Source organism: Arachis duranensis, chromosome 4, assembly GCF_000817695.3.
Source record: "Arachis duranensis cultivar V14167 chromosome 4, aradu.V14167.gnm2.J7QH, whole genome shotgun sequence".
Lineage (NCBI taxonomy): Eukaryota > Viridiplantae > Streptophyta > Magnoliopsida > Fabales > Fabaceae > Arachis > Arachis duranensis.
Genome location: NC_029775.3, coordinates 116704867 through 116725354, shown reverse-complemented (window position 1 = coordinate 116725354; position 20488 = coordinate 116704867). Strand labels below are relative to the sequence as shown.

At 35.2% G+C, this 20488-nt stretch overlaps 2 protein-coding genes across 9 annotated transcripts in view; both read left to right on the top strand.

The window, feature by feature from the left end:
- Positions 1–2821: 2821 nt before the first annotated feature.
- On the top strand, positions 2822–3474 carry LOC110280600 (uncharacterized). The gene is made up of 2 exons (XM_021141711.1): positions 2822–3171; positions 3465–3474. The coding sequence occupies exons 1-2, from the start codon at positions 2822–2824 to the stop codon at positions 3472–3474; spliced, it is 360 nt and encodes a 119-aa protein (XP_020997370.1).
- A 5425-nt stretch (positions 3475–8899) lies between these two features.
- The window catches only part of LOC107486380 (receptor-like protein EIX2), a 102145-nt gene continuing 90556 nt past the window's right edge, over positions 8900–20488 (top strand). For 2 of the 8 annotated variants that reach the window (XM_052260407.1, XM_052260406.1), the window contains exon 1: positions 8900–12128. In XM_052260407.1, the coding sequence (XP_052116367.1) occupies positions 8938–12126 (3189 nt within the window). In that variant the 5' untranslated portion in view covers positions 8900–8937 and the 3' untranslated portion in view covers positions 12127–12128. Of the gene's footprint in view, positions 12129–12987; positions 13964–20488 lie in introns of those variants that run through there. The other 6 variants (XR_008008325.1, XM_016107234.3, XM_052260408.1 and 3 more) reach the window with 6 other exon arrangements.

The window sequence follows — 20488 nt, the reverse complement described above, 5'->3', positions numbered from 1 at the left end:
ACTGGAGCGGTGGTATCCACCCCCATCTCTGCATGAAATTCCCGACAACAGCGGGGGTAGCAACGGTGCGGGGAGACCAGAAATTGGCAAGAAAGTGCTACAATGAAAGCTTGAACCTGAGGGAAAAAAGCAAAGAGGTTCACACCATAGAGCTCGGCGGTGCAAGGGCCAAAGAAGAGTTGCGACCACAGCCAGGAGGAAAAACCGAGGAAATACAGGTCGGCAAAGAGGAGGGAAAAAATACCAACATAGGAGCCAACCTAGGGGGAACCCTGAAGCAAGGGTTGACTAAGCTCCTAAGAGACAATTCTGACCTATTTGCCTGGAAAGCCTCCGACATGCCTGGGATAGATCCCGAGCTTATGTCCCACAAGCTCTCGGTGTATCCAGGATCCCAACCTGTACAACAGCGAAGGCGCAAGCTTGGCCCGGAACGAGCCCTAGTGGCGGAGGAGCAAATACAGGCACTCCTAAAAGCCGGCTTCATCAGAGAAGTTAAATATCCAACATGGCTAGCAAATGTAGTGCTAGTCAAGAAGCAAAATGGCTAATGGAGGATGTGTGTCGACTACACCGACTTAAATAAGGCGTGTCCCAAGGACCCTTATCCACTCCCAAGTATTGATACTCTAGTTGACTCTAGCTCGGGGTATCAATACTTGTCGTTCATGGATGCCTACTCGGGATATAATCAAATCCCTATGTATGAGCCAGACCAAGAGAAAACATCGTTCATCACGCCCCGAGCAAATTTCTGCTATGTGGTCATGCCATTTGGACTAAAAAATGCAGGGGCCACATACCAAAGGCTGATGAACAAGGTGTTCGCCCCCCACCTTGGGAGCTTAATGGAAGTCTACGTAGACGACATGCTAGTGAAAACTAAGGAAGAAGCTGATCTCTTGACGGACCTCTCGCAAGTCTTCGACACCATAAGGTTGCACGGGATGAGGCTAAATCCCGCAAAGTGTACCTTCGCAGTGGAGGCCGAAAAATTCCTAGGGTTTATGCTGACGCAAAGAGGGATTGAAGCCAATCCCGATAAGTGTCAAGCTATACTGGAAATGAAGAGCCCGACTTGCTTAAGGGAGGTTCAACAACTAAATGGACGACTTGCAGCCCTCTCCAGGTTCTTGGCAGGATCAGCATTAAAATCTCTTCCACTGTTCTCTTTATTAAGAAAGGGATGCCAGTTTGAATGGACTCCAGAATGCGAAAAAGCGTTCCAGGAGTTCAAAAGATTCTTGAGCCAACCTCCAATCCTGACCCGACCTCTAGTTGGGGAAGATCTCGTCCTATATCTGTTCGTAGTAGACAAAGCTGTCGCATCAGCCCTGATAAGGGAGGACGAGGTCGGACAACATCCAGTGTACTTCATCAGCAAAGTTCTACAATGTCCCGAACTAAGGTACCACAAATTAGAGAAATTTGCTTACTCCTTAGTAATAGCCTCACAGAGGCTACGACCTTACTTTCAAGCTCATACGATAAAAGTCCGAACGAACCAACCCATGAAGCAAATCCTCTAAAAGACGGATGTTGTAAGGAGAATGGTTCAATGGGCAATAGAGCTCTCCGAGTTTGACTTAAAGTATGAAACTCGGACAGCAATCAAAGCCCAATGCCTCACCGACTTTATAGCAGAATATGCGGGAGATCAAGAGAAGCCAATTGCATGAGAACTTTACGTAGATGGATCCTCAAACAAGACAGGAAGCGGTGCAGGCATAATACTGGCCGATGAAAGGGGAACCCAAATAAAGGTATCCCTCAAATTTGAATTCCCAACTTCAAATAATCAGGCAGAATATGAAGCCTTGATTGCAGAATTGAAGCTGGCAGAAGAAGTCGGTGCAACAAAAGTGATGATATACAGTGACTCCCAAGTGGTGACCTCCCAGATAAATGGAAAGTATCAGGCTAAAGACCCGAACATGAAAAGATACTTGGAAAGAACTTTGGAGCACCTCGGGCACTTTGTGGAAACCGAGGTTAAGCACATAACCCGGGATCTCAATAGCAGAGCAGACGCCCTATCCAAGTTAGCAAGTACCAAGACAGGAGGGAATAATAGAAGCTTGATCCAGGAAACTCTCCAAGAACCCTCTGTGGTAAAAGTAGAGGACAAATGAGATATCCTAGAGTAACTAGGCTAAACCTCGGATGGATGAATCTCTTGGTCGAATACCTAAAATTCGACATCCTCCCCAAAGAGGAAAAAGAGATTAAGAAAATCCGGAGGGAAGCACAACATTACACTCTGGTGAAAAATATCCTTTATAAAAGAGGAATATCAACGCCATTGTTGAAGTGCGTACCGACCTCAAGGACCACTGAAGTACTAGAGGAGGTTCATAATGGGATCTGCAGAAACCATCTCGGAGCCAGGTCGCTAGCTAGAAAAGTAATCTGAGCTGGATTCTATCGGCCGACCTTGCAGAAAGATGCCACAGAATTTGTGAAAAAGTGCCAACCATGCCAAATGCACGCAAATTTCCACGTGGCTCCCCCCGAGGAGCTAATCAGTATAACTTCTCCATGACCCTTTGCAAAATGGGGGATGGATCTGTTAGGCCCTTTTTTCCAGGCCCCAGGACAAGTCAAATACTTGATTGTAGGAATAGACTACTTCACAAAGCGGATAGAAGCAGAACCATTAGCCACCATCACAGCCCAGAGAAGTCGGAGGTTCCTCTACAAAAATATCATCACAAGGTATGGGATACCATATTCTATTACCACAGATAATGGAACCCAGTTCACCGACTCTACCTTTAGAAGCCTGGTGGCCAGTATGAAGATCAAACACCAGTTCACCTCAATGGAACATCCACAAGCAAATGGACAAACCGAGGCAGCCAATAAAGTCATACTGGCAGGACTAAAGAAAAGACTACAAGATGCAAAAGGAGCCTGGGCTGAGGAGCTCCCACAAGTGTTATGGGCTTACCGGACAACGCCACAATCTGCCACTAGAGAAACGCCCTTCCGACTCATCTACGGCGTAGAAGCCATGATACCAGTAGAAATCAGCAAACAAAGTCCAAGGGTGATTCTCCATGATGAGATCGGAAACATACAGGGGCACAAAGAGGAGCTTGAACTGCTCCCCAAAGTCCGAGAGCAAGCCCAAATAAGAGAAGCAGCGTTGAAACAAAGGATGACTACCAGGTACAACAAAAAAGTCATTCGAAGAAGCTTCACCCTAAACGACTTGGTCTTGATCAGAAACAACATTGGAGTCAACAAATCGGGGGAAGGAAAACTCCCTGCTAATTGGAAGGGACCATACAAAATTAGTGAGGTCTTAGGAAAAGGTTATTATAAGGTGACTGACCTAAACGGCACCGAGTTACCAAGGTCGTGGCATGCTTGTAACTTGAAAAGGTACTATAGTTAAAAGCGAACTCTACTCCCTGATGTACTCTTTTCCCAACTTCACGATTTTTTCCCAAAAATCAAAGGGTTTTCTGAAGAAGGGTTTTTCACAATATCTCTTATAAATTCCTTCTCGTCTGTTTTTTTCTACGAAACGCGCCGACTTAAGCTCAACAAAGCGTGAAAATCCCATGAACCAACTTAGATGGTCGTCAGGATAAAACGACGAGGTACAAGTCGGTGTAAAGAGGTTATAAAAGTTGATCGTGAGAAACTCGGAGACATTCCAACTCATAAGTCGAAATAAAAAACCGAGTAGAAGAAAAAATGCATCGCAAAAATAACCTAAGTCATAGAAACTCAATAAACCACAAAGTTGAGTATAAGGAATAGTGGAAAAGAGATAAAAAAACCTATTAAAAAGCCAAAAGACTGTCCTAAGTCCTTAAAGCGAAAAAGCTCAAGAGGACAGACAAGCCAAAGAAAAAGGTTTTCAAAAAAGGTCAAAAAAATTCTTTAGAGTATCAAAAGAAAAGCATGCACACCAAAGGTAACTTAAACCCTTATCCAAAAAAGGGTATTTATAAATATTTTGTTTACGGCCTTAAAAGGCCAAGAGGAATGTCAACAGACCACTACAACCACAAACATAAAAACAGTTTAAAAAGGAGGGGACCCACAGGCCGGGCCCCCATATAGCCAACAAATTTTTAAACATCACCACCAAGAATAGTCGGATCACCACCAGAATCGGGAAGAGTAGTCGAAGCGCAATCAGGTCCAGGGAGAGAAGTATCCTTAGGAGAGGGGGGAGGATAAACTATGGCACCATCAATGACGATCTTGTCAGGATCCAAAGGAGAGAGATCCAGGTCGGGAGCAAGGACCCCGACCTGCTCCATAAAAATCCTCCAGGCCTCCTCGGCTCCTTCAGCAATAGAGTCCTCCAACTCGGTGTAAGCATTTCGAGAATTCAACAAGTCCTTCCTCACCTCCACGAGATCCTTGAACAAACTCGAATAACTCTCCTGCGCCTTCTTCCTCAAGCCCTCCTCCATATTGCATTGGGCTTGTAACTTGCTCTCCTTCTCCCGAAGGCCATCCCTCTCCTCCTTCAACTTAGCGACCTCCTCCTTCAACTCCTTCTCATGTTTCTGATATATGAGAAACCTCTCCTCCAGCTCTTCAACCCTCGAGGTTGAACCCAGAGAGCTAAGAGGAGTCTTCTAAAATATATCAAGAAATTTGGTGCACACCGCCGCCGCCCTGATATTCTCCTGAGCCAGAATGGTGAGGTGGTTCCAGATAGAAACATCATCCATACCTATACGGGTATGAGGATAGATGTATTTTCGGATAAATGCAGGAGCATCCACCTTAGCCTCACCTTCAAAAAAAGAGCTAGACTCTAAAGTCTTACGCTTCTTCTTCTCTGGCTCAGGAGAAGGTCGGGGGGGAGGGGGCGGCTGAGAAGAAGCCGAAGAGGAAATGACGATAGGTCGAGAAGGGGTCCCCAAATTTTAAGAAGAAGGAGGAGGAGGAGGAAGAGAGGAGCTAGTTACCTTGGCACCGCCTGTCCTAGCGCGAGATCTCGCCTTGGCCTCCTGGACTCTCTGGTAAGACTCACTGGAATTCTTCTTCGCCATCTCTGTAAGAAAACAATTAGTAGCCAAAAAGTCAGCGAAACAAGTCGGAAATAAAGTAGATAAATAAAAAAGCTACCTAGTTGTGTCTGGACAAAGGTCGGCGACCCCTGGAGAAATTTTTTGGTATCCAAATATGGGGTCCTCCCCCACACTTCTCGGAGGAACCCCACAACGGCTGCCTCCACCTCATCCAGGTCGTCAAAACCATATTTCTCACAGGGGGAGGCATCTAACCAGTACAGAGGAAAGCGAGGAGAAGAATTCTCATCCAAGAAAAAGGGGTGGTGACCCTCTACGACTTGAACTTTGAAAAAGTAATTTTTGAAGTCATGGAAAGATTCATCAAAAAGGGTGAAGACCCTCCGACCTTGTATAACTTGGAAGGACACCCATTGCTGCTTGTTATTTTGCCCACTGAAGGGCTTGGTCATGTGGAAAAGAAAAAAGAAAATCCTCAAAGAAGTCAGAAAGTCTAAGGCATGGCTGACAAACTGATAAATTTTCAGAAAACCCCAGGAATTGGGATGAAGCTGGGTAGGTGCAACACGACAGTGACGTAAAACAGCAATCTCAAAATCAGAGAAAGGAAGAAAAACGCCCAGGCGGGTGATCATGCTCTCATACATATAAAAGAAATGAGGGACTGCCTCCAAAGCCCTCCCCAAGCAAATCCGGTCTTCTGGACCCGGGACAAGCAGTTCATACTTTGGCTCATCCTCATCAGAGGTGCAGAGCCGGTGACGAGTGCGAAGATCAGTAATAAAATCAGTGTCAACCCAAGGTTCCTCCCTTAAGACTGTGACATCGACCCACCGAGTAAGAATTTCTACGGAAGACATTTCTTTTCCTAAAAAGGGTTAGTGAAACCTACAAAGGAAAAAGAAAAGAAAATCAAAAACATGGTCTCTAAGGGGGGTACGGAATCAAACAGAAGCCTACGAATCAACTCCTCTCTCTCTAAAAAATAAAAGCATGCAAACAGAAAGCACGTTGTAAAAAGAGAAGAGAAGAAAAGACTAACCTTTATCTAGGAATAAGGTAGAGGAAGATGAAAGCCTTCAAACAAGGAATGCCCCACGAACGGATGAGAAGAAGAAAATTCGAAAAATCACAGAAACGAAATAACGAAAGAGAGGGAAAGTATTTATAAACACGTTAGGGGCATAATGGTAAAAACAGAAGCGGTCATTAATGAGTGCACCGTTACCAAGGTAATCAATCCCTACGCGAACCTCTAACGGACGCGACGTTTGATTAGACGTAACTGTGAAAATCAAAAGCCACGAAAAGTCACGTCGATTTCCAATGATCACATCGGTTCCCTTCTAGGTCAGCTACGACCCCGAGTAGAATACTCGAACCCAAATCTTAAAAGAAATTGGGCTCGAGTAGGGGCACTGTTCATATCCTGACCCAATGATAAGGCCCAGGACCCAACGAAAGGCCCAATCCAAAGGATTGAGCCTCACCCTACACCGACCTTCAATCTACGAAGTCGGTGCTTACCATGACTTGCTCTAAAGAAGTCGGGAACGAGGGATTAGCTGGCAGATAAACCCTCACTCAAGAGGATAATTGCCCCTAAAATCTCTCTAACCATTTCCAGGAGCCATATCTCAACTTTCCTAAGATAAAGGGATGGTTATTCCCCTTAAAAGGCGGAACTACTCCAACGGTGGTTATGGGTTCACCACTATAAATACACTGACATCCCTCAGGTATTTCTAAGTTCTAATACATTCTAAACCTGCTTAACCCCATGCTGACTTAGGCATTGGAGTGTCTTTGCAGGTACCACCCCCCATTTTCTCTCACACACAAGTCGGAAGGAGGCTCCCAGACGTAAACCAAGTCAGAGACCACCCTCCTCTAGCGCTTGGGCCTCACAAACAAGCCCAACCACCATCTGGTTCTAGGTAAGCCCCGGAACAATAACACTCTTTATTTAGTAAAGAACGTTTAAAGATGAAAAAAAAGTTCAAAAAAGAATAATTTTAATTTATATTAATTAACACTTTTAGCTAATAATCTAATATTTTTAGTCCATTGGTCCATTATCATATTTTTTGCTAACATTTTTAAATATTATTAACTAATTATAAATAAAAAATAATAAAATGTGTTCGTTGGTCTTTGTAGCATTGCTCTAATATGAGTCTAAAAGAATATTTGATTTTTTCAATGCATTAAATTATAAAAAAATTTAAAAAGTTAATATTTGTGTTATAATTTTATAATAAAATATTTTATATTTATTAAATATTAGTCATTAAATTAGTTATTATATATTGATTCACATATTTTTTATTAAAATAATCAATAAACAAAATAATTAAATTTGTAATAGACAAATAATTAAATTTGTTTACAATAATATAATAAAAAATTTATAAAATAGTAAAAACATATTTCTATATAGCAATAACTTATTAGTATTTGATTTTTAATGTACATAGCATAGCATGATTGATTTCACAAAAAAAATCAATATCTTTAATTATTATTTTTAGAACGCTTGGTAGCAATAATGTTAGCACTAAATTGTTAGAATTCTAAGTATATTATTTTCTCTAATTTGTTGAGAGAACTTATATGAAGGTATATGAGACCACAAAAATAAAAAATTATGAAGGTATATTTGTGTTGACTACGGAATTAGGTTTGGTTTATTTGTTAAAATTTTTTGAGAAAGAGTTTGTAGTTTTCAATATATAGCATCAGTATCTTATTTTTTATTTGATAAATAAAAAAATATGCATTTATACTTATAATTTTTAAAAGATAAAAATGCTTTAAAAAGTATTTAAGGTAAATATTTTTAAAATTGATCTATATTTATCAAAATTAAAAAGTCTAATATAATTAACATGAATTAATTTTTAAATTTTTCTTTTACGTTTAAACTCTTGAGCTTATGTATAGATGAGAAAATTGACATAAAATTAGTGGAGATGAATGTCAGAGTATTTGTCCAAAATGCAGGATTATTGTGTCAACTTCAATTACAAATTTTTGGGAACATTCTTCTTAATCTTTTTTAACCATTGAAGCAGTAAAATATGATATTTCACAATTAATTTTATAAGTGAGACAAAAAAAATATAAAAAATATTTAAAAATTAAAAATTATATTTTATTTTTTTAGTTATTAAAAAAAATTGAGAGTCAATTTTTTAAATTTTCTCATTTTTTTGTTACCCTAGTTTGAAATATCCACGAAAGTGCACAGCCTATTGAAAGGGATAAGAAAGCCAATTTTTCTTGCCCAAAATATACGAAAGAATAATTCACTATGCCATGTATATACTAAATTTAGCTATTAAAATCAATTATCAGTATAAAATACATGATAAAATATAAATACATATTAAAAATAAATTCAATCAAATATGTATTTATATACAAATATATTAATAACTAATTTTAATTTATAAATATTATTTTTGAAGAATAATATTTATATATTTGAGAGTATGTGTATAAATATAAATGGTATTTTAAAAAATATTTATTATTATTCGCTTGTACGCTTACCCAAACATTACTCTAGGAATATGTGTTTGGTGTTGACTGTTGAGGCTCTCATATAATAATGCAACGTACATCAAACTTGTTAAGTCAATAGTTGAAGTCATGAGTGATGTGAGTATAGAGTACGTTGAGTGAGTGGAAGCATTGGGCCACACTGGACGAGTTATTTATATTGGATTTAGTATATATCTTTGGTTTGAATTAGTCTTTGTGGAATTTGCTGTCCTCATTATGTATTTTTGTGAGTATAACCTACGTACGCGTTGATTATATTGTTAATTTGAATGAGTTATTATAAATTGGAAATATGGCCTTAGGTTGTTGAGCACACACATATGATATGATACAACAACTTCACTTCAAATATTCTGTGCTTGTAGTGATGATGATGAATGTTGTAGTTTACGCGGTGTTGATGGTGCAGCTACTTGCATGGACCAGCAGTGCAGTGGTGGTGTCAAGTGGGAAGTGCATTGAGAGTGAAAGGCAAGCTCTGCTTTCTCTCAAACGTGGCTTCAATGTCATGTATGATGATTGGCTGTCTTCATGGGGAGATGGGGAGCAGCAGAAGGAGTGTTGCAACTGGGAAGGCGTCAACTGCAGCAACCACACAGGCCACGTTGTGATGCTTGATCTTCACGCCAATGATGCTGTGGTAGTTTACCTTGAATCCATAAGCCCATCACTGGGTGAGTTACATCATTTGAAGTATCTGGACCTTAGTGGTAATCAGTTTACTCACACTCCATCCATCCCTCCTTTCATTGGCTCTTTAACATTTTTGGCACACCTCGATCTCTCTTTTTCTTCCTTTGGTGGAAACATACCCCCTCAATTGGGAAATCTACTCTTCCTCGAGTATCTTGATCTTGAAGGGAATTACTTTTCGCAACAAATCCCTTCTCAGTTCTCAAATCTCTCCCATTTAGTGTACCTTGATCTTAGTTTCAATGCTCTGGTTGGAGAATTCCCTCTTCAACTCACAAATATGTCATCCTTGACATATTTGGATCTTAGTCTCAATTACTTCAATGGAACACTGCCTCCTCAGCTTGGAAACCTTTTATCCTTGGAACATCTTGATCTAAGTAGAAATGCATTCACCGGAACCATTCCTAGTCAATTCAATTACCTGTCTCGCTTACAGTATCTTGACCCCTATCCTTATTCTTATCTCTGGGACATAACCATGTCATTAAGTTCAGATTTACAATGGCTATCTGAACTTTCAACCATGAGGTATCTTTCACTTCCTTGGGTGAATCTAAGTGGTGCCAGTAATTGGCAACAACAAGTGAGTAGCCTTTCTCATCTTCAATATTTAGACTTGAATGGTTGCAATCTTGTTGATTCCGTGCTCACTTCATCACTTGCATCCCCTTCTAATTTCTCCACTTCTCTGTCATATGTGGATATCTCTAACAACTCTCTAAGGGATGCATCCTTCATATTCCCATGGTTAATGAATTCCACAGGTAGCCTTGTTACTCTGAGAATGAATGATAATGGTTTAACAGGTACCATTCCAGAAACATTAGGGGACAAGTTGAGCTCCCTTGAGGAGTTAAATCTTGCAAATAATGAGCTCAAAGGCCAAATACCTCTATCCTTGTTTCATAGTTGTAATTTGGCATACCTTGACCTCTCCAACAACAACTTGACAGGGGAGTTCCATGAATATATTCGAGAGTATTCTCGTTGTGCTCATAAACCCTTGCGATTCTTGGATCTGGGATGGAATGAAATTACGGGGATACTGCCTGAAATCTCACATCTTTCATCTTTGGAAGAGTTACGACTTGGTAACAACAGATTAAGTGGAACTATACATGAAGGTATTGGACAACTATCCAACTTAACTGAGTTAAGCCTTGGAAATAACTTCCTGAAAGGTTTGATTTCTGAAGCTCATTTCTCAAGACTTTCCAATCTTGGCACTTTGGATTTGTCTCATAATGCATTGGCTTTTAATGTTAGCGTCGATTGGATTCCCCCTTTCAATTTAACTGACATTTATTTGGCCAGTTGCAAGTTGGGGCCTAACTTTCCAACATGGCTTCATACCCAAACGAGGATTGACAATTTGGATATTTCCTGTGCTGGAATTTCTAGCACTGTTCCAAATTGGTTTTGGGAACCCCTTCCTCGGATGATGTATTTGAATATTTCTCATAACTGTTTTCGAGGAAAATTTGAAGGCCCAATTCTACCAGCACCTGATATTTTCTTATTTCTTTCAATTGATTTGAGCTTCAATTTATTTGAAGGCCCAATTCCAGCATTCCTTTCAACTGCTTCACAAACTTTTTTGTCCAATAACAGTTTTTCAATTGCAAATCCTCTTTTATGTGCAAACTCGACCAAATACATGACATTTATGGATTTGTCAAACAACGACCTTAGAGGAGAACTTTCGGATTGTTGGAGGGGTTTTGAATCATTGGTAGTCCTAGATTTATCCAATAATCAGTTTTATGGAGACATGCCAAAGTCTTTGGGATCATTAAGAAATATCAAGTCAATACATTTAGGGGGGAATAATTTTTCAGGAGAGATACCATCATCCTTGAATAATTGCACACAACTACAAGTTTTTGATGTTGCAGGTAATAAGTTGTCAGGAACAATACCAAGCTGGATTGGGGATAATATTCCAAAGCTACTTGTACTTAGCTTACATTCCAATAACTTTCATGGAAACATTCCATTAAGCATGTGCAATCTCGATGAACTTCGTGTCTTGGACCTCTCTCTCAATATTCTCTCTGGCAGTATACCTAAATGCATAAGTAATCTGTCTGCTATGGCCACTCAAGCAAATTCAAATGCAACCATTACCCATGACTATCATTATGAATATGCCAATATGTATCGTACTTCTACTGCTCTACGTGAAGTTTCCGGAGTTTATAATGATAGCGCATCACTGACATGGAAAGGGAAAATGTCAAAATATGGAAGCACCCTGGGATTGTTGAGAAGTATTGATTTCTCCAGCAACAGGTTAACAGGGGAAATACCAATTGAGATGATGACTCTTATTGACTTGGTTTCTTTAAATCTTTCAAGAAACTTGTTTAGTGGACACATTCCTCCAACTATTGGACAGCTGAAGTCAATAGATTTTCTTGATCTATCCAGAAATCATTTATCAGGAAGAATTCCTTCACAGCTTGCTCAGATTGACGATCTCAGTGTTCTTGACATGTCATACAATGATTTATCCGGAGAAATCCCACTTGGCACGCAACTTCAAACTAGGGATGCCTCTGCTTATGCAGGAAATCCAAAACTTTGTGGTGCTCCCCTCAACAATACTTGTCCCATTCATGGTCACCAGATCAGTGAACATGATGCTGATGGTGATGATGAACAATTTGTAAACGAGGGGTTCTACATTGCTATGGCTGCTGGATTTGTTATGGCATTTTGGGGAGTTTGCTTCTCATTGATTTTGAAGAAATCTTGGAGATATGCTTATTTCAAGTTGTTGAGTGATGTCTATGACAAGCTCTATGTGTTTACAGCGATCAAGGTGGCAAAATTCAAAAGGTTCAGATCTCAAATATGAAGGTATGCACCGTTTCCATTTCTTCTAGTTTTTATCATTGTTGATATAGTTGCTAATTTGCTATATTCATAATATTGGTATGTCAAAAAAATTAATATCTGCTCTATGCAAATGAAACAAAATATAGTAGTGCTAAAATGTTAAAATGTACTTCTTTATAGTTGAAATTTCAAATTGGACACACCAAACAGTTTATTATTGTTTTTTAATGGTTAAAACATAGCTTAGTTGATTAATTTCTAGCTAAAACAGTAGCTTACGTATATAATATGGTTAGCGTTTTTGTTACTCTGAATATGTGCTACCTATTGCCATTACTGCATATGTTTAATTTTTACTGATCATGAATTCGTGTTATGAAGGAAGATCTTCATAGTTATCTATTTGAAGTGAGATAAGTGAATAATTCAGTTATTGAGAATAAGTATCATGTTTGCTAAGTATTTACATGTGTTGTAGATTTGTAGGTGCATATATTGATGAAGTTTGGAGAGGATGCTTTTTCAGATCACTCTGTTTATATTTTCTGAATTGGATATTTATATGGGTGTGAAGCTTGGTTTTATATATTTTATTGCTACGTGACTTAGTCTCATGAATAAAATATTATTCATGTTTTTCACTTTTTAATTTTTATACATGCATGTTCATCACACGGCCCTTTTATTATATATTTAGGCTTTATATATATACATTCTTACATATGCAATTGTAATCATGTGAACTTGTTCTTCTGTTAGTAATATATGTATATATGTATATGGGATATGGTTTTATGTTACTTAAATATATGTTTCTGCTCTTTAACACTTCTATATATTTTGAATATTACCTAACATGTAACGATGTCATATGTTTCAGGCAAAAGAGTAGACAATATCTTGTGTTGAAAAGATAGAGCTTTGTTTGTGATACAGCCAGAATCTTTATGCATGTGTATCCATTTGAAAGGAGACCAATAACATTTAGTGATGCAGTTAATATACGAAAAAAGTTTGTTAATATATTAAGTATCTATTAATATATAATAGGAGAGTAGTATATGGTTGGTTGTTTGACAAGTGTCAAACCTATATGATCAACAAGTGTTTTACTTGAACGATTGACAAGTGTCATGTTAAAAAAATTAAGAAAATCAATACATGATAGTATAGAAGAAGCTATTATTGGCATTTGGATCTGAACATGTTGGATATTAAGCGGGAATTTGAATTTCAAATTCAAAATCATTTTGTTCCAAAATCATTCCTTTTCTTATCCTCATATATATGTTTGTTTTCATTTGTCCTCCCTAAATTAAAATTTGAAAAGATGAGTAGAGAAAACCGGAGAGGATTCAGGGAGACAGAGACTGAACGAAATAGAGAAGAAAATACGAGGTGATGAAAGAAAGAACGACTGAAGGAGAAGTGGCTGGTGACAACAGTGAGAGACAAGGACGCTAGATCGAGAGAAAAAAAGGAAGAGGAATGAGGCAACTACGGTGATAGAGGCTATCGCCGCCCTTGGTTCCGTAGGAACGCGTCCACTGTATGGTAGACTAATATTTTATTTTTGTTGGAGGCAGTGCTTCCATAGTAACGCTAAGGGCTTCATTAAGGTATCTCTGTCCCTAAACTTATCTTCAGTAAATATATTTATAGCAATGGAGTGGGCTTGGGATTATTGACTGCAAGGAATTTCTGATGACCACTGATTTCTCTCCACCTTTTCTCTCAATCTCTCCTCTCTTACACCAGGATCTCCTCCCGCGTTTCCATCAAAGCAGAAAAGAAGAAAACATGACGATGAAGAGGGGAAGCACGACGAAAGAAGGAGAAGATTGAGGCGACGACCGTTAAATATATATATTTATAAGCATTTGGAGTTGATTGCTATTGTCTTTCTTGCAGTCCTGCATCATACTAGGTGCTGATGAAAATTGATAAAATAGGATGGATCCTAAAATTGCTGAAGGAATTGGTATGTTACTGGTATATAAAGCCCTAAACTTCTGACATGTTGCCTTTTGTTTTTTGGTTTTTCCCACGGTTTAGGTGGAATGTGAAGTGGACTTTCTGTTGAAAATTAAAATGTGAAACTGTGTCATGGTGTTGTGCTTTTCTTTGGTTTAGGGGAGGCTTCCCCCTCAGAAACAGTGCAAGGGAATTATTTTGATCATACTTTCGAGTATTGGTGAACATTTTATTCAATCAGCCAAAATTAAACCCTAAGAATGGAAGAAATTGTGCAACAACAGGGTATTACTCTGTCTTACTATTTCCTATGCTTCCATATATACTATGTGATGATATATATTATGTATAGAACAATTTTGTGTCTTACATTATTGAAAATTACCGCCGGATAGAAACCTTAAAGATTTTAGTATTTCATATTCATACCAGTGGATTTTAGAATTTATACGTATCACATTTATGCTTTCGATTTTTATTTTTGAACTGTTTTGACCACTTCAAGAATGTTGGAATGCTTTTTCTCTGTGTCATCTCCGCTGCCGTCTTCATTTGGCTTCTCTATGTTGGAAAAGGTTACTATTCTCAATTCCTGTCTCTTGATATAGTGTTGGATTGTGATTACAGCTGTTTTTCCTTTCTCTTGATTTACTTTTAGTCCGTCAAATATTCTTATTGTACAACTTTTAAACATGAAAGCAATTAGCGAAAACTTACTGGTGGCTATTATTGTTGATTTCAAGGTAGATAGGAAGCTATGGACCTGACTAAGAAAATTATAAACAAATTACTTGAGCTTGATGTGCTGATGCTGTTTATACAGATCATAAATAATCATTTTGATATCTTTAAAAGTTGTTCAGGAGACAATTTTGCAGATTTTATACATGCACTCTTCAATATACAATAAGAGCAATCAAATAATGTGACTTAAGACAAGAAAAATATATGGGAACCAGCTTCACTTCTAGATATACATGTGTTTTAGAATGAAAATATTGCTGTGAGATTGTGACTATAAAATGAATATAAATAATGTATTTTTCTTAGTTGTGTTAAGAAATTGATTGTATCATTTTGTCTTTATAGCAGGTGAAAGTTCATGATTGAAAGGTAGTGACGTTGCTTATCATTCACAAGTAATTATCGTTGGAGACCTATAAACTTATAAGAAGGTAATAATCTCACTTCATGCTTACTTTCATGGTTTGATTTTTACAATATTTATTTGTTAACAATTGTTGTATCTATGAGTGGGACACCATTAGGATTTCATTATTAGAAATTCAGAAAACAGGGTTTAAGTTATAAGGAAATTTAGTCATATTTTTAGGATTGTTTTAGAAATATATTGACATGTTACCAATGAGAAGTTATTCATAAGGAATCTTATTTGAATGGTTTCTACTCATTACAATGTTATGCAATTAGTTGGAGATGATCTCTTCATGCCTAATGCAAAACGCATTGAGAGTGCAGTGCTAGAATATGCGTGTAATGCTCTTTTCCTTAAGGTAAGTAATTATAATTTAAATGGACTTTGAATGGATTCTTTGTTTTGTTCAAAATTATTCTCACTTTTTCTTCATAGAATTAATCATATTTTGTTAATAGAGGTGTTTGGATATCTAGAATTTGAAAAAAGTTTTTTCTCTGTGCAAATACATTAGAAAATAAAGTTTATAAGTTTTTTACCCATATTAAACAACTCATGCATGAGCCATTTTTGATAAAATTTTTTGTCAAACATTTATCTTTTTACTTTTTCCTTTAAATAGGCATAACTTTAATTTATTTTTTATGGTAATTATCATGTAAAATTCAAAAACAACTAATTAGGCATAATTTAGAAGCTACTCTTTGCTGTGATGTACACGATAAGGTTGTAGGGAGAAGTGAAAAATCCAATGTCCAGAAAAGCAATGAACAAACCATTGCGGCTGCAATGCTTATCTCTGTTGATAAGTTCATTTTTTAATTGATTTTTTGTTATTTTTTTTTATTAAAAATTTTGAGATAGAAGCGTAAGTATGCATTTTATTGAGAAAATCAGACAAGTAGTATAATCTTCTGTAAAATAATTATTTTGTCTTCATTAATATGTTATGACTTTGTTCAAGTCAATTTTATTGAGAAAAAAATTATAATTTATTTGCAAATTAGTTTCTTAAAACATAGATGCAAAAGCTTTAAACATATAAGCTATCGTAGAGTATTAATATTTGTTTCTGAGTATCTATTAAAACAAAAGCGCTTTTGTTTTTATGAATTTTTTTTAGACTTTATATTTGACGGGTTGGTAGTAGTTTGAGTAAGGTATATGCAATTCTCACCGAAACTTTTCCTTAAATTTGACATTCTTTTAAGTCTAATGAATTTCTTTTAATTAAAATGTTAATTGCTGACATTTTTCTATAATTCAATAAACTTGAACAATATACTTTTATACATGTCAAAAGTTTTTTCTTCTTTTCTAAACAAAAAAATGTTCTCTTCATTCGTGTGATAGTGATGTGTCTTTGTGAAAAAATTCTAACTCACATATACTTTTTCTTTATTTGAATGCACGATAGTAATGGTTTGAATGCTCACAGATGCTTTTTACTTTTCTTTCTTTCTTTACTTTTATGGTGAGGTTTGTTATTATTTATTTATGTTGAGTTATTTTTTATTTTGTAAATTTTTCTTTCATAAAAGTTGCTTTGTTTATTTATTGACACCCTTCTCCAATAAAAATGCTCCTACGAACATCTATTTACTATTGCATAATTCTGGGAAACGCTTGAAATAATGTGAAATAAAGTTGACCTTAATGTTTTCATTTATCTGTTTGTTATCTACTTTCACTAACTACATTTCTATGCTAAGGACCAAGAATTAAGAGCTTTAAAATTTTATCTATTTGCAATTATTTTGATGCAATTTTGCACTGATTTGGTAAAAAAAATACTTAGATTTTGAAGGTTGTCTATTTTTGTTTCAAAAGAGGTTACTGCTTGATATTATTTTCTACATTTTATAGTATTTATTTTAATTAACCAAATTAATTGAGAAGGTATCTTTTTCTTTTGAAGTTATTATTTTTCTTTGCATCCTCCATGATATACACCAATATTAAAAGGCATAGAAAATAAAAGTATTTTCAAAAATGAGGAGATAAAAATAGAAGATCCTCAAAGATGTTCATCGTAACAAAAGAACTTGGGAGAGATTCAAATTTGAAAAGAAATGGACATGAAGTATGTATGCTAGCAAGAGGTTGGTAATGATTTTGAGGGTGTGCAGGATTTTAATGTAGTGGTTGAGTGGTTATTACATATAGTTTGTTTAGAAAAACTGATGTAACAGTCTTTTATTTTTTCTTTTAGTTTATGTTATCTATTTGTATCAATTGGTCATTGGATGTACTTTGTGGAACTGATTTTGCTCATTGTCTTTTGGCGTAAGTTGAACTTATTAAAAAGAGTATGGAAATAATTTGATAGCATATATCTGTGTTAAGATATGTGGGAGATAGTGTTCTTAGATATAAGTATTTGTATTTGTTCTAAGTTATTATTAGTTGAAATTAAGAGTTGTTGAAATCTTAGATTTTGTCGTGTATACGAGTGATAAGTTTTTATTTGGTTTGTATTGTCTATCAGATAATGTCCTTAAATGATTCCTATCAAGAATAATTTGATGGATTAGCAAATAATGAAAAAAAAAATCTTTTTGAAGACTTTGAAGGTGCTATAATTGGTATAAAAACCCAAAAGGAAAAAAAAGCAACACAATATTAATTCCAGAAAACTAAAAGTAAATAGTAGTTTTAGTAATTACTAGGCATGAGCCTGTATCAAGTAATCATCGAAAAATGCACGTTGGCAAGAAGCGAATTCATGTAACTATTAGGTTTAATTCATTTATACCAAGTCAACTGGATTAGAAACTAACTTTTTGGTTTCTTAATATTTGTAAGTTTTACTGAAAATGATGTGTTTAAAAAATTTAGAAGTTCTTGGATTAAACAAACTCATTCAATTTCACATATAAGAAGATAGGAAAAATCATTGTTCATTGCCTCCGACAAAATTTGGGAAATGGGAAAGTTTACATGGGAAGTGGGTAATAAATTTATAAACGGCAAATTGGGGAATTTAGTCTTTATTTCAGTCATATTTTAATCTAAATTTCTTTGGTGGTGAATGACATAAATTTTATCACTTGATAGAAAAATTTATCACTTTAAAAATGATAAATCAAATTAAACATCAATATAACAAATGAGATTAATCACTTAATTTTTTTGTATACTAAATAAAATTAAGTCTTTCAATAAATATATATTAATCTTCTTATATTCAAACTATACATAATACAATAATAAATTAAACACATGACTCACGCGCAGCGCAAATTATATGCTAAAAGTCTAATAATATATTTTTTTTTTTAAATTAAAAATAACTTTTAATGTTAATAAATAAATATCAACAAATATTTAAAATAGATCAGTATTAGGCCCCGGCGTAGCCCGGGTTTTACACTAGTTAGTTGCATATTTTAGCCTTGTTTAGGTTTACTGCTGTAGCTGCAGGGTGGAGTGTGGAAGAGGATGCTTTTTGCCTTTTTCACATTTCACCTATATTGCATAGTATTTGCTATATGAGTGTGATTGTCAAACTTAGCCTTGTTTTATTGCTGTAATTTATTTCCGGGGACGATATTAAGTGTTAGTTATTATGGAAGTGCTTGTAGACTTGTGGTAGTTCTGTTTTTCTTTAATTTCTGCTTACCAAATCTATTAGGATGAATTAGCATGTTTATTTTATAATGAACTACTGGGCTAGTCTATTTAAAAGTTGAAAATTTAAAAGTAAATATATCAAGCTATTAGTAGAGTTCGCAACGGGTAGAGTTTAGACTCTATTATAATTTTATCTGCGAATAATTTTTTTAAATTTAACGCTATCATATTCGAACGTTGAGAATTCATAACCCTACTCGCATCCTAAAGTTCTACATCTAACGTTATCCAATCCTATCTGTAACAAATTATTTTATTCAATCAAATATAATATTTTATCATTCTATATTTCATGAACATACTAATAAAAAATATTAAATTCATATTAAAATTAAAAGCAACAAAATTATAATAAAATCCATGTTAATAACTAGCTTTTATATTTATCACGTAAATGGTCATATAAAAGAATAAAGGTGACGAATGAATAATTATGTAAAAAAATATACATATTTTCATTGTAATTTTCAATTATTAATTACCTCCTACTCAATTAAAAAAATTATTTATTACAATATTTATGGCATAAAAAACTTTTTAAAATCAAATCAGTTGTTATAAGCAAGATTATTAAGGGTTAAAATAAAAAATATTATATCATTTTAAAATAAAAATATTAATTAATAGCTTGATGATATTTTTTTATCTCATGTATTTTTTAAGACAAAAAGGTGAAAAACAATTTTACTTATGTCTAGAAAATTAAGATTTATTTTAGTAATTAACTAATCGATTTGCGTCAAAAAAATACGTCATCGCTATTTATTAATTTTTTATTGAGTTGATTTATTTATTTAATTTTTTTATGCTAAATCAAATTTAATAAAATAAGTATGTTTCAATGTTAAATTTAATAAAATAATTTTTTTAACATAAATCTCAAAACAAAAATTTATACCTTAATATGATGGCAAAAATACCGGGGAATATATATACATATATATATATATATATATTCTTTTTTTTTTGTCAAATTTAGTGGGGCAAATGCTCTCTTATTCTTGATTTGGGTTCGTCTCTAGCTGTAGTATATAATCCAATTTATGTATACTTTTTTAGTTACATAATTGTTAGATTTTATATAAATTTATATATTCATAAAAGTATATATCCATCTTTGTTCCCCAAAACATGTGAGCATAAACCCAGTTTTAAAATAAAATTTTGTTATCTTTATTAGCTTCTCTCTCACTTAAATACCAAATAAGCAAAGATAGATGGAAAGAAATCATTAAGAAGTTGAGAATACATATAAAAAATTTTTTTATTCAATGCTGTAACCAGGAAACGGTAGAACTGGCTTAATGGTGTGTTCATATCTAACTTATTCTGACATGCTAGATAAGGCTCTTCAATTGTATGCAAAGAGAAGGATAACAAATAATGAAGGAGTAAGTTATGTTAGGTATAATTCCATCAATTAAAAAAATAAATTTGTCTTCAACAACAGATGAATTTGGATATTGACTCTTACAATCTGCAAGAAAAATAATATTATAAGGAATGGATCTACAAAGCTAGGCCTTTATGATTTTGTTTTGGTTGAATTTGGTCAGTATAGCTTTATTAAATTTGCAATTCGAATTTTTTTAATTTAATTTTTATATTATTTTTAATT